The sequence below is a fragment of the Amblyomma maculatum genome, chromosome 1 (assembly GCF_055883805.1).
Source record: "Amblyomma maculatum isolate TAMU_Amacu chromosome 1, ASM5588380v1, whole genome shotgun sequence".
NCBI lineage: Eukaryota > Metazoa > Arthropoda > Arachnida > Ixodida > Ixodidae > Amblyomma > Amblyomma maculatum.
This window is the reverse complement of record NC_139344.1, coordinates 32431999-32446029: the sequence shown is the minus strand read 5'-3', so window position 1 is coordinate 32446029 and position 14031 is coordinate 32431999. Positions and strand designations below refer to the sequence as shown.

At 45.3% G+C, this 14031-nt stretch overlaps 1 protein-coding gene across 1 annotated transcript in view; it reads left to right on the top strand.

The window, feature by feature from the left end:
* LOC146202091 (proto-oncogene tyrosine-protein kinase receptor Ret-like) overlaps window positions 1-14031 on the top strand; it is a 265403-nt gene that overhangs the window by 197301 nt on the left and 54071 nt on the right. Inside the window, exons 6-10 of the mRNA XM_084587934.1 lie at window positions 2053-2156; window positions 4930-5037; window positions 6911-7178; window positions 8478-8501; window positions 12972-13190. Coding sequence (XP_084444060.1) covers window positions 2053-2156; window positions 4930-5037; window positions 6911-7178; window positions 8478-8501; window positions 12972-13190 — 723 coding nt within the window. The remainder of the gene's footprint in view (window positions 1-2052; window positions 2157-4929; window positions 5038-6910; window positions 7179-8477; window positions 8502-12971; window positions 13191-14031) is intronic.

The window sequence follows — 14031 nt, the reverse complement described above, 5'->3', positions numbered from 1 at the left end:
ATTGCAGGAAAGCTGTTTGCCACAGAGTTGAGCTTTGACTTGCTCACACTACTAGATGGCGCCACGGAGTGTTACGCTGCTCAGGCTTTGCGCACCCGACGCGACTCTAAATATGTCATCAAGAAGGATGCGAGTGCGCCTTGACGCACACCGGATACGTACATAAAGCTATCGCGGACACACAGCTAAAAACTGTCTGCTGTCATGGTCACAAGTTTGTCTAGAGCGATTGAAGCATTTAACAATGTGCCTTATCTTTGCAGTTTAGTTTGCTGTCGGAGCAAATTCCTTGAAAATTTTTCCACAGGTGACAAAAACATAGCCAAAGTTTGCCTGATTCACGCTCTCCGCTTTAGCAAGCAATAGAGAGATTTAGCACATCGTGATCCGCGAACCTCTACCGTGATCCGCCACCGCGCGATTGCGCATGCTCAGATCACTTTGATGCCGACAGATGGCGCCACATACTTGATACCGGCACATTGACCGGCCGCATCGCAACCAATCAGCAACCACGAGCTGTAGAGGGTCACGGTGGCGGATCGCGGATCACGGTATGCCAAAATCTCTCTAATAACTGAAAGTACCGCCGCGTGCAGTAAATACTTCATGAGACACAAAGAGCACAGTGGCGGTGAATATTTCTCTCTATTGCTCTTGCGCTCGCGGCGTGACCAATGGTCGTAACCGCGTGTCGTCTCGTGTGGCATTCTCATCTAACTCAACATGTCATGCGTCGTGGGAGTAGAAAAGTGTTCATCAATAATAACAATGTGTTATTTATTTTCTTAAACACAATTTGCTAGGCAATTAACACGATCATATACGAGGTTCGTTCTTTAGTCTTGAGATATTAGACAAAAAAAGAAATTCATTTGCGTGCCACTTTGTAGGTGTGTTGCAAGGAAACGGCAGACATACTTCATGCAGATTCTACGAAGGCAGCAGCCTTAGTGACAAGGTACTAGTGTGCAGTTAATTTTGTTACTTTGTCCTGCAAACCTTATTCCTTGCCTGAGGCGAAGCACAAAAGGCTGCTGCCAATTGAGATGTAAGATGGGCAGGTATGTGCTATAAAAAAAAAAGACGATTACGAGAGAAGAGGACACAGGACCCTCGTCCCGTCCTGTCTCCTCTTCTCTCGTGATCTTTTTTTTTCGCGCACATACCTTCCCATCGTCATGAATCAACTCGCCCAATAACCGTATCCTGACGAGGTGTTAAGTGTTGTTTACAGGCGGCTTTTAATGCGTTTTCTTTCCCTTTAGAACACAATATTTGCATATTTGGCCTTTGCTTGTGCGGGGCCATTTTCTTCCTTCGTCAGATACGTCGGCGAAAATGCTCATACGCTAGTATATGCCTCGACTCGAGCTCTCTTTCTTTCTACAACGACTGTTGTTGGAGTTGCTAGATGATCCCGAGGTAAGGAGACGTCCAGAAAAATGGCGTCCAGATTTCGTTACACTTGCGCTCTTGATATTTTTCTCGTATAATAGCGTTCGTGCCCGAACCAGCACGGGCAGACTGTCATTTTAATTAGTTTCAATAGATCGAGAACAGTCAATTTCATGTTCCCTTAGGTAAGGGTGGACGCAAACATAAACGACGAAGATAAGGCGGTAAGCAAAAACAAGAACAGGTTCCTGAGCGTACGTCACCGCAGCGGGAGACTGTTTAACAGAGACCTGACACATCCACATACGCGTAACACAACTCGAAAGAGTCTGTTGTGCTAAATTTACTTAAACAAACTGTAGGCAATGTATAACCGTTGTCTCGTTTACTTCGACAGTGGTCGCGGCATGCAAATTTTGCAGGCAGGTGGTTAAGATGGTCAATATATAATCTATCGCGATGCGTTGTATTTTCCATTCTTTTGGACTTGGTCATTTTGCGGTCGCAGTATACACTGTCATGAGAGTTGTCGGAGAGAGCCCATGTTCCCAATGTCTTTGTTTACGTAACAGGCAAGAAGTTCAACCCGTGCGCACTTTTCGACGCGGGGAGACGCAGCTGTACTCAATGAATGCAATGAACCTTTTCCCGCAGAGGTCGTCGCCCGGAGCTCTGGGGTGTGGTTTCCAGGAGACAAGTACAACTTTGCCGTCGTCGTGGAGGACGTAGGTCTGATGCGTGCGGATGTTCCAAGCAAGGTACAGAACACCTCGTTTGCAGTCAACTTGATTGGTCCACCTTAGTTGTGAAAGGTTCACCGTATCTGAGGCCTTAGCGTACACGAAGATTTCCAAGGAATCTCGCTTCTCGTATAGTTTCGCTTAACTAGGGGTTTGCGAGTTTTCGTATTTAGAGTATAGTTTTGAACTTTATAGTTTAGTATTGACGTTCAATTTGACAGCTTAGTTTCTCACGCATTGCCAGATATTCGACTAGAATATTTCGGACAATTAGCGCGCAAGGGTTGTGTGGCTGACCGCCAGCAGCGCGGAATCATATAATCATCGTTTCCGTCATTTCAGTCATGCGGTGACGGTTAATGATGTTTTGGTTTGTTGTGAACGATTTCCAGTCCTTCGTACAAAATTTGCAGTGCTCCTCATTTGCGTTTGGGAGGACAGACATGACTGCCGAGAACCATTCGCGAAAGAGAAAGACGAAAAGAAGCTTCGTAAAATTTTCGGAACACTTACTGAGGAAGCTGGTATGATGGCGCAATCCAAGATGTGCACTACGCCTTATTAAGTCAAGGCAGAAAGCTGGGCTAGTTGGTATGTCATCATTAATAAAAAGACTAGTGCATTTAACACGGGCACACACATAGAAGACAGGACGAGCGCTAAAATAACGCTAATTAGCGCTCGTCCTGGCTTCTATATCTGTGTCCGTGTTCAATGTGCGTCTTTTTAAAATTGATGCCTTATTAAGTTCTTCAGAAAAAACAAAAGAAGAAGAAAGCGAGAACGATGGAAAGAGCTGTAATGTTAGCCCTTCATTTGCTATTTACATAGTTGTTGGATATCGCCGTTTTATGAAACTTATGACTGAAGCCGTTGCTGTCACCTTCCATGTCAATCACGAATGTGCTTCTGCAGCGCGCGGTGTATGCGGGCCCGTGAAGGAAGCTGAAAACGCGGGTCAACGAGGCGACAGCACCGCTATCGTTTTAGTTAGCAATATGCAGGAATCGCATGCCAGTGAATAGTAGTGAGTTGCATCTGCCACCTTCTCATTCTTGACTTGTACTATGACGTCACAAGGCTGTTGGTCATGTCATTGTGCTTAAAGCTGCTACTGCGTATCTCCTTGTGAAATCTTCAGTGATTGGCGTAATCGACAGCAGCCTCAACATCAGGAAAGCAGACCGTGGCTTCCGACCGATAATGACGTCTTTGTACTAGAAGAGAGTGAGAAGTTTGAGCTTAAACTGAACATTAAAAAGACAAAGATCATGGCGTCTTGCCCTATCAAGTCCTGGAGCATCAAGGGACAAGAAGTGGAAGCTGTGCCAGATTTTCTCTTCTTGGGCTCCAAGATTACCTTGGAAGGAGACTGCAGCCATGAAATTAGGAGACGCCTGCTTCTGGGAAAGAGAGCCATGGCTAGCCTTGACCACCTAGTAAAGAGCAGAGACATTACACTGCCAACCAAGATCCGTATAACTCGTGCTATGGTCTTTCCAGTTGCGATGTATGGATGCGAGAGTTGGACTGTGAAGAAGGCTGACCACAGAAGAACTGACGCGTTTGAATTGTGGTGCTGGCAGAGACTCTTGAGAGTGCCTTGGACGGCCAGAAGATCAAATCAGTCGATATTGCCGACCATGAACCCTGACTGCTCATTGGAGGGTCAAATTCTAAAGTTAAAGCTCAGCTACTTTGGTCATCTGATGGGAAGAGAGGAGTCGCTGAAGAAAGATTTGATGTTGAGAAAGGTTGAGGGTCACCGGAGAAGGGGTAGGCAGCGAAACGATGGTTAGATGGCATCCTCAAGGCGCTGCAGATGAAGTTATGTGATGTTAGGAAGATAGTGAGAGACCGCAAAGCGTGACATAGTATGGTCCATGGGTCACGAAGAGTTGGACACGACTGAACGACTGAAATGAACTGAATTTTGGCTTAACTAGCTCACTTTTTGTCCTCATGATTTTGTACTATAGAAGGACCTATCGCGACACCCGTGCTTATCTTGAAGGTTACAGCTTTTTTGGTGCGAAATAACAAGAGGAGCTTGAAGTTGAGCAGATAGAGAGAGAATAGAAAGGCAGGGAGGCTAACTACGCGATGCCCAGTATGCTACCCTGCATATGGGGAGGGGAACAAAGGGAGAGAAAGGAAGGAAAAAGCGCCAAGGAAAGGAGTCTGACACATGTCCAGAGATCTATAGTTCAAAAGAGTAGAGAGCGTCAAAGGGCCCAGAATCTTAGCTTGTGTAAGAGGGCGGGAGTCCAAGCGGCGGATTGTAGCAGACAGAAAGGCAGGCTCACGCTAAACTGGAGGGCAGTCACGAAGTATGTGCGCAATCGTTTCAACACACCCTCACTGCTCACACGTTGGAGAGTCTGCCATTTCGATGAGATGGGAACAGGCGTTTGTAAACGCCACTCCTAGCCACAGGCGACATAACATTGTAGCATCACAGCGGGGGAGGCCGAATGGCATCTTAAGTAACTGGTTAAAGGGGTGCAAGCGGGACGTCCAGCCTCCAGGTGTTTTCACTGAGGAGTTTTCACTTGAAGAACTAGTATCGAAGTATTTCTCCTCAACAACCAGTTAAAGTTCAGTAAAATTTCAAATGCGGTGTTGCAAGCATAAAAATAAATTCAAGCGTATTCAATGAAAGCCTTCGACATATCAGTAGTTCTTCGGTTTGTTCTTAAATCCAGTTTAGATGCCGAGATACTGCCTCTCCGATTTATATATGTATATATATTGGATTAACGCTCCACGGCACCGCCATTTCTCGTTTCAGGTGACGTTCCACATCGAAGTGTCCAACAGCAGCACACTGAGGACCCCTCTTTCCCTGAAAGACACCTACAACGTTTCTTTGTCGAGGAATGCGACCACATTTGCGCGGGTAAATATCAAACCGCGCTGCAAAAAGCTTAGCAGCAGTCCTGTTATCGGTGTTATGCCATTCTGCGTTACTCTTTTGCTTTTTTCCTGCATCGAACACAGGTGTTGCAGTGTGTACATGTCGCCATTTGCAGTACACCTGACTGACTAGACCTAACCTACTTCTTAACGACTGGCGTCCAGTGACAGGCCAGGAGTTCATAAATCAAGCACGTATTGTGAGGTATTGTATATAAATAGACGTTTGCTTTAGGAAGAAAAAAAGGCGAAAGAGAGGAACATTTTCAGGCATTCATTACTTTGTTAAATAAAGTCGTTTCCTGTTCTTCTTGAGCAGACCTTTGCTTTCTGGTGCATAAGACGCGGGAAAATGAGATGTAAGATCACTGATATAACCTGACAGTGCCGCCAAATCGATAGCGTATAGGAGACACTTCTCTGGCGATAATTTGTCAAAACGCTTGTCTCAACCTCTTCTTGTATATTGAGAAATAGGAGGCATTGTAAGCCATTTTCAAAATTGACAAACAATTTTTTTTTTTTTTTTTTTTTAGGTTCTGGGAAGGAGACTCAATTTTCATTCGACATTCAAGATATTTCACACGAGCAGCTGATTCGCTCCAAAACTGCTTGAAGTTATATTTCAAAAGCTGAGTCAAACTGGCGTATCTTACAAAGCACAGCCAAGATAAGTTTACCTAACAATGTTATCAGCGATGTGCAATAAAAAAAAAACAAACGAAAATAACCAGCGCGGCTTACGTTTTGTATGCTTCTAATGCGTTTCCAACAATCAGCCCCATTTCATAATTGAGCGAATGATGCTTGAGGTGTCTGGTCATTGGCCGTTATCACTGCCAGTTTTAAAAGATTCTGCATGTTAGCTTGCGACGGCGTGGAAGGCACATTCAAGTAAGGAGCTACAGGTGGCTACTAATATTCCGGCAATGATAACCTTTGCCAGCAGCAACCTAGCTTGGGAAACCAGAAGTGGTTGCAGAGTATTATTCAACGCTGACCTTTACAGGGCATCGATATATGCAAAGCGAAAAGCATTAAGTGTCCGTGAAGTGTCCGTGAACTACCTTTCGAGGAGCTCGATTCGTACCTTCGCTCTTGACTGCCAGGTCTCCGATCCCAGCTTAACAAGCAGTAAAGGAAAACCTTATTTTCTCATTATTTTATTCGTATTTCTGGAAATATGGGTTGATTCAGCTGCCAGTTAACAATTGGAGTATTTTAGTTGCTACAAAGGAGAGGTGACAGCCTCTCATGGCAAAATTCGTTGTAGCTGACTTCTATTAATTTTTCAGTGAAGGGCATTGGTTGCCTGGAGCCTCACTCTCCTTGCCCCTCACACGTACACGCACACTTCCCATTTAATGATTCTTCCATCTGCTTCTAAGTCACCTCCGACTTCAATCCTCGGAGTTAAAGCTTGTTCATGATAGGAATCACCCCTCATTCGGTATGAATCTCCTCTTTCTAGCAGCGCTCATGATTCGAACTATAGACGCCGGAATATAATCGCTCCTCCCGAATATTCACTCAACAGGTGCGTCATAAGGCACAAGAAGTTCCGTTTCGCTACCAAGAAAAAAAAAGTATTTTCCTCTCTTGGTGCGAATAATCCGAGTACACGCAAAAATCACTGAACCGCCTTTACAGCCGTCTTTCCCATATTTTCCTGGTTAACAAACCTTGGCACCATCGCATAACGTGTTGTGTTTTGTGAATGTTTGTGCTTCAATCACGCCAGCGCTTCCTCAGCTTGCGCCTCTGTGTCACTGCGCGTTCATGTGTCACCGCCAGAGCGTAAAAGCCAAACTATGGCGCGGCTATGAGTGGGACGACATTTTTCTGTGGCCCTGCAGGTGCTTTCGTCGATGACAGCGCCAGCATCCAATCACCGCTTCCAGCTGGTGCCAGACGAATCGAGCTCCGGTGGGCCGGCCACTGTGCATCCCTGGCTCGCAGTGACCCCGGACACGGGCATCTTGTATGTGATGAATGAGGAGCGGCTCCGCGGCTTCAACGCCTCCGAGACCAGTGTCCTGTTGGAGGCCTTGTGGAACGACGGTGAAAACGGGCCTTCACGACGGCACCTCTACCGCGTCGAGGTGCACATCCAAGATGCTGAAGGTGGGAGAGAGGCTGCCAAAGGCTTGTCACCCGAACCTGCGAAGTGCACAATATTTCAGAGCAGTACGGAGACGCTCGCGAGAGCGCGTATCATTTGGGCAGGGAGAGATGAATTCTATATTATGGGACCATGTATGAATATTATATTAGGATGGCGCAGGAAGCAATTAAATACGTAGAAAAAATGCAAGCTCTTATAGGAGGGAAAGTCTGTGGTCACATTATATTCAAGAACGAGACGGCAACTGCCCTTCAAACGTGACCTCGTAGCGAAAGGCGTCGACATATTTTGAAACGAAAGCTTCATTGACCGCGATGCAGCGATTTAGCCGTGGCACCAATTTCCACCGTGTTTCACCGCTCTTTCCACTTTCACTCACACCTTCCTTATCTTACGACGCGGTTCAGTTGTCACAGAACAACTGTGACAGATACTGCGCCTTTCCCTTCCTCTGAACAAAAAAAAAAAAACAAAAAAAAACCGGAGAGGCAGCCCTGGATTGTGCGATGTTACCTTGTACAACCTTGGACAAAGAGATATACTTCGCTTTTCCTTTCTTATAAACCAATGTTCGATATAGAATAAAAAGGTATGAAAACATGATTAGGTGTAGATGTCCACAATTCCGTGGCGTCCACTCAAACGTATAAGGCTCCTTCCTATCCTCAAAACCTAATTTACGAGCCATCAGCGTCACGGAGGTTTTCACCTTGAACAACCTTGAAGGTCAAAAACAGACACTGCGCCTTTCCTCTGTTATAAACTAATTTACATTACAGAAGGAAAAAATATGAATCTTGGCCTGGTTAGGTGTAGGTGTCCGCAATTCCGTGGAGTCCATTCAAAAGCATAAGGCTCCTTCCTTTCCCCAAAACCTAATTTAAATACAAATCATGAAAAAACCGCTGATTGAAAAGAAGGTGTTAAACAGGATATCGTTGCAACACTCAGCTTTCGCTCTATCACTGGGTTCAAGCGATGCTTGAACCCGCATAACTTTTTCACGAGGTTACGGTTAATCTGGCGCTAATATCTGTAGCCTGACAGCGGATTAACCGCAGCGTCATGAAATCGGCCGACCCCATGGGCTGGAGGGCCTCCTCTTATTCGCTTTTGCCGCTTCGTTCCTAAGTTGTGTTCGGCTATAGTTCATATAGCTAGGATTATGTAGACATAGCTATGAAAGAAAAAAAAAACATCCGGAGCTTAAGAAAACAAAAACAAATCATTGCGTATATGATAGCGTGTGTATTGAAAGGACCGACACAAAAACAGTTCCTGTTTTCTTTCATTTCCAGATGGCACTCAAACGGAGCACTGCGGTGAGTGTCAGTTTATATCTAATATATCATATTTGTTTCTTATATGCTTGGCCTCAATGGTAATTACCAGCCGACGGAATAAACCACTAAAATGCTTTTGGGCATACATTGTTGCCAGACTCGCCTAATGTAAGAGAATATGCCGCAGCTGCGCCTGAGCTATACGCACGCATCACGGGCCAGAAACCTTTTAGGTGTCTTCAGTATGCTCCTTATCGTGCACGGCAATGTGAAACTGTATTTCGGCAATCAAAGGATGGTACGGGCGCTACTTACTGTATTGGAAAGCCAAGAGTGCCTGCATGCAGGGCGAGTATCGGTGATGATGGATGCTTTTTCTTTTGTGAAGTCAGGAGAAACCATAGCAGCCATTCACTAAGTGCAAATGGCGGTCGTTGCGGGATCAGTAAGGAATTGATGACAGCGCAAGTAAATAGGCGTCGCTACTTGCGCTGCTCTTTCCTTGGGCGATGAGTGCACATATACGCGAAATGATGCACTGCACTTCTGATAGGTTTTTCATATAGATGTAAGTGGAGTCACCTCTTCAGCTTCATGTCGAAATGTGCTTGTACGATTTGAACTCAGCTTAACTTTCTCGGTGTGAAAGCAATACTTTTCGAGCTAGCAGGAGCACGAGATCCAGATTATTTAGCGAATATACCTCGCAGGCTGTGCGCGTCCTTTAATCCAGTGACCACGCCTAATCCCATTCAGTTGTTTTATATGTACCGAATGTCACGGCTAAATACATATGCAATATACTTGAGTTAAAGATCACAGTAGTTCGAAGCCTATAGATGCATAAAACATTTTCTTCTTTTACGTTCGCGCAGTTTTAAGTATTTCAGCTCGTCAAAGAATACCGAAGAAAATTATTATTTTTTTTTATTCTGCGGAGCCCGTGCAATAAAATGCAGAGCGGCAAGTTAAACGAGAGCCGGCGACCAAACTCGTTCTTGCAGCCTCGCTCGGCCTTGCCCAACACCCACCTCCAAATATGGCGCATGGCTGCCCACTTTGCATGCAGAACCGCCCGGCCGAAAAGCCGAGTAGTGGCTCGCATTGTTGAACAAATTCATCAAGAAAAGAACCGAGCTTGGGGATTACAAAATTTTGCTTTCCGGGCTATTTTTTCTTTTTATTTCTGCCGCACTCATCTCGCTCTATCGATTTCGGAAGCGTTTTCAAAGCCCCAGGCTATATGCCCAGCTGGACTATGGGGCTAATGGCAGATCCTCAGCGCAGGCGCTGACACAATTTCCTTCGTGCTCTTCCATTCGTGCGAGTAAATGGCGGTGAATGTGGGCCCTCGCCTTTCGCCAGTAGTGAACGCGTTGCCCCTGCAATTTTCTTTTCACATCGCTTTACACCCGAGCAATCTGCTGTCGAGTTTTCCATTCTAAGAACATTTTTTTCCCCTACCCGGGGAAGTTATACTCGCACCTTAAGGATCTAAATTTTGAAGGAAAGGGAAATTTAACGAGACTGAAGCCAGTCTGACCCCCATGCACGTGTCTCTGCGGAATGTATGAAGGAAAGAAGCCAACAGTCGGCGAGGCCAAGGAAAGCATTGGGGATTGTACTTTATCTTTTTTTTTTATTTTTATTTTATTTTTACTTCGGTAATCACATAAACTAGTGATGTAATTTGTTTAGGGGAAAGATAAACACAAAGTAGAAGGAAAAACAAACGTGCCGATGGTGGGAACCGAACCCACGACCTCCGAATATCGTGTCCGGTGCTCTTCCAACTGAGCTACATTTTTTTTTCTTTATTGCATGAATTGGTACAAATACATCAGTAAAAGATCGTGGTTGCCATGCCCCTTGGCTGACAACCGTGTCTAATGGACTTTCATTACCACAAGTTCGCCCATCAGACTCAAGACCTCCTCCGCAGCGTCTTGCTGCTTCAAAATTTCTTTTAGTTTATACACTTCTTCAACAAAATAATCACATACAGATCGTGCATGGACATCACAGTGTCTATAAGCCATCCTACTCCTTCAAATACTGTGAAGGCCCAATAGCATGATGAGGTCATACTGAAAATCATCATTAACAGTTGTCAAGTACCAAATTCCACGTGGCGTCAATGGCAGGTCTTTTTTAAGTGTCCTTTGTAACACATCCCAGTAAAACACCGCATCCCAAAAATCCAGGAACACGTGCTCAACTGTTTCAGGTTTCCTACATAGTAGACAGTTTGAGCCCCAAGGTACAAAAAGGCCCTTTTCTTCCATCCATGTTTTGACTGGGAGGGTTCCTGTATGCAATTTGAAAAATAATGTTTTCACGCCCGGTGCAACAGTCATGTTTTTAACTCACTTGAGCACGTCTTTCCCTGGGCCTTCACAGTATAAGGTTCTGTACAATGGAGCTGGGAACAATTGTGAAATAAGATTCTTGTACAGCCGCTTAGGTGGTACCGTCGCTAAATACTCTACAGAGTACCTCACGCGCAAAAACTTGAACGACCACACCACTTCTCGCAGGAAGCGTGACACAGTGTATCCCCGAGCAGAGCATGAAGAGACTATAAACTCTGGAATTGCACTGGATAGCATGATTTGCATAAAGGTTTTCAGGAATGCATCTTTTTGGTCACGTAGGAAACAAAAGCTTAAAACCATCTGCCGCACATATAGATGCATTAGAGACAACCCTCCGTCTTTAACTCGCCAAAGGAGATTATCTCTGCTAATTCGTTCCCAGTTGGACGACCAAATGAAGACCGCAAATACACGATGGAACCTTTGTATATTTCTTCGAGCACAATACAATACTTGAAGTAAATACATTATTCTTGCCACCAAAAAGGTCTTGCATACAGTCGCACGGGTCAAAATAGAGAGATTACGTCCCATCCATCCTTTCGTCCTTTCCCGTTTTTCTTCCGCTTTTTCATTCCAGTAATTCGTATTTTCCCCGTATTTGTCCAATGGGACTCCCAAATAAACTCCGGGCTTTGTAGCCCATCTTACTTCACAAAAAATTTCCGGCTCCTCTTCCCATTCCCCGTGCCAGACTCCGAGACTTTTCTTTAAATTAACAGCACTACCAGTCTGCCTGCAATACCTTTGTGTTACTTTCAAAGCTTCCGAAACGCTTTCGCGATCTTCACAAAAAAGCGCCACATCATCAGCGTATGCCAATATTTTCACTTCACATACTCCCAGCTTAAAACCACGGATGTATTCGTTAGCAATTACCATTCTACACAATGGTTCCAAATATATAGCAAAGAGGAGAGGAGACAGTGGACATCCCTGCCGCACAGACATCAATTCTTTCAGATAACACTTTGTTAATCATAAGGCGTGTAGAACAACATGCATAAGCTACATCGGCCGCTGTCCTACCTGCTACTTTCTTGGGTATTAATGTCGTCTGTATACGAACCTTGAGAGTGTTCACCAGCGCCTCCCTCAACCATAGCGGTGGACGTAGAACGTCCTTCTGTTACCACCAGCGTCACGTAGAACGTGATCAAGAGCGAGGGCGAAAGCTGTGCTAGAACCCTCTTACGCTACGTATGGCTTCAAGACGGCCAGAACCGAGACCCCCGTAGGCCACAAGCGGATAAATGAAGGGCAAATGAGGGTACTCGATATAATACATGAAGGAAAGAAGCCAACAGTCGGCGAGACCATCAGCACGTTTGTTTTTCCTTCTACTTTGTGTTTATCTTTCCCCTAAACAAATTACATCACTAGTTTATGTGATTACCCAAGTAAAATTAAAAAAAAAAAAGGCAAAGTACAATCCCCAATGCTTTCCTTGGCCTCGCCGACTGTTGGCTTCATTCCTTCATGTATTATATCGAGTACCCTCATTTGCTCTTCATTTATCCGCTTGTAGCCTACGGGGGTCTCGGTTCTGGCAGTCTTGAAGCCATAGGTAGCATAAGAGGGTTCTAGCACAGCTATCGCCCTCGCTGTTGATCACGTTCTACGTGACGCTGGTGGTAACAGAAGGACGTTCTACGTCCACCGCTATGGTTGAGGGCGGCGCTGGTGAACACTCTCAAGGTCCGTATACAGACGACATTAATACCCAAGAAAGTAGCAGGTAGGACAGCGGCCGATGTAGCTCAGTTGGAAGAGCACCGGACGCGATATTCGGAGGTCGTGGGTTAGGTTCCCACCATCGGCACGCTTCTTTTTCCTTCTAGTTTGTGTTTATCGTTCCTCTAAACAAATTACATCACTAGTTTATGTGATTACCGAAGTAAAAATTAAAAGAAAAAGACAAAGTACAATCCCCAATGCTTTCCTTGGCCTCACCGACTGTTGGCTTCTTTCCTTCATATGTATACCCTCATTTGCCCTTCATTTATCTGCGGAATGTAAACATACAAGTTTTACTGAGCGCATACCCGTGGCTATGGTAACCCTATCGCGTCCGCAAATTGTGGACGCAGAAATGGATGGTGCAAACAAACAAAAACTATGGCGCTTCCCGCAGAAGGGCGCCTTTGCGGCCAGCAGCTGAGCGAGGCCCAATGCTCGGCGTCGTGCGGTCCGGGCACGCTGGACGGCCGCTGCCGCTGGCGCCACGGCTCCGGCGGTCGCCATCTGACCACGCGCTACAGCACCTGCACTAGCGACCCGGAGAGCTGCCCTGATGGCATCTGCGACGAGCTGGAACTCATGCACCCGACGCTTTGCCCGCAGGACTGCGCAGGTACCAAAGAATGCAGCTAATTCAGTGTGAAAAAAAAAAAAGCTGCTAATGAGGCGAACAGGATCAAGCGAATGGGGTTTGCGTAATGTGAAAAGCATTGGTGGTAGCCGCTGAACCGCACTCGCTGGAGTATAACAGTGTTTACTCCTTAAACACGCTGTCCGGCGATGCACGAGTCATCGGTTTATAAATAAAGAACTCGTACTTGCATGTCGGAATGAAACTTGCATTGTATTGTTAGCAGTCACGTAGGACAAGAAGGCTTTAAGCTTTCCGGCGTTAAATATAATTATTTGAATTAAGTTAATTTTTTCAAAGTACTTAGCATTCTCCACTGAGCACCGAGCATTCAAACTATAAAATTCAATGCACCAGTGAAAGGTGCAAAGGCGGGATCTTAGAAATCTAGAAAAGAAACGCTCTTTGCACATGCTGAAAGAAGCTAGCTTTAGGCTACAGCACTCGCAAAACAACAAGAACCTTGAAGGAACAGAGAGAGAGCACAAAATTTAGAAAGACTCAGGCGGCAGTGGTGTAATTGTCGTTGCTACTTTCATTGATAATTGACACATTACTTCATGTCAAGTGGATAGAAAGCTGAGTGAATAGCTGTCAAGTGAAAACATTCCATACATACGTTAGGCAACCAGCACCATTGCTGCTACAGTTTCGAATCCGCAACTTGCACCAGGTTTTTGTTGTTTTATTTCTACTTAACTGCTTGACCTTAAATATTGTTCCATGGGGCCCTTTGTAATAGATTTCCATTGGTCGTGTTTTATGTTTAAATCCTAGTTTGGCATAGTCTACATCTACATATAGCAGCCATTTAACGTTCCAC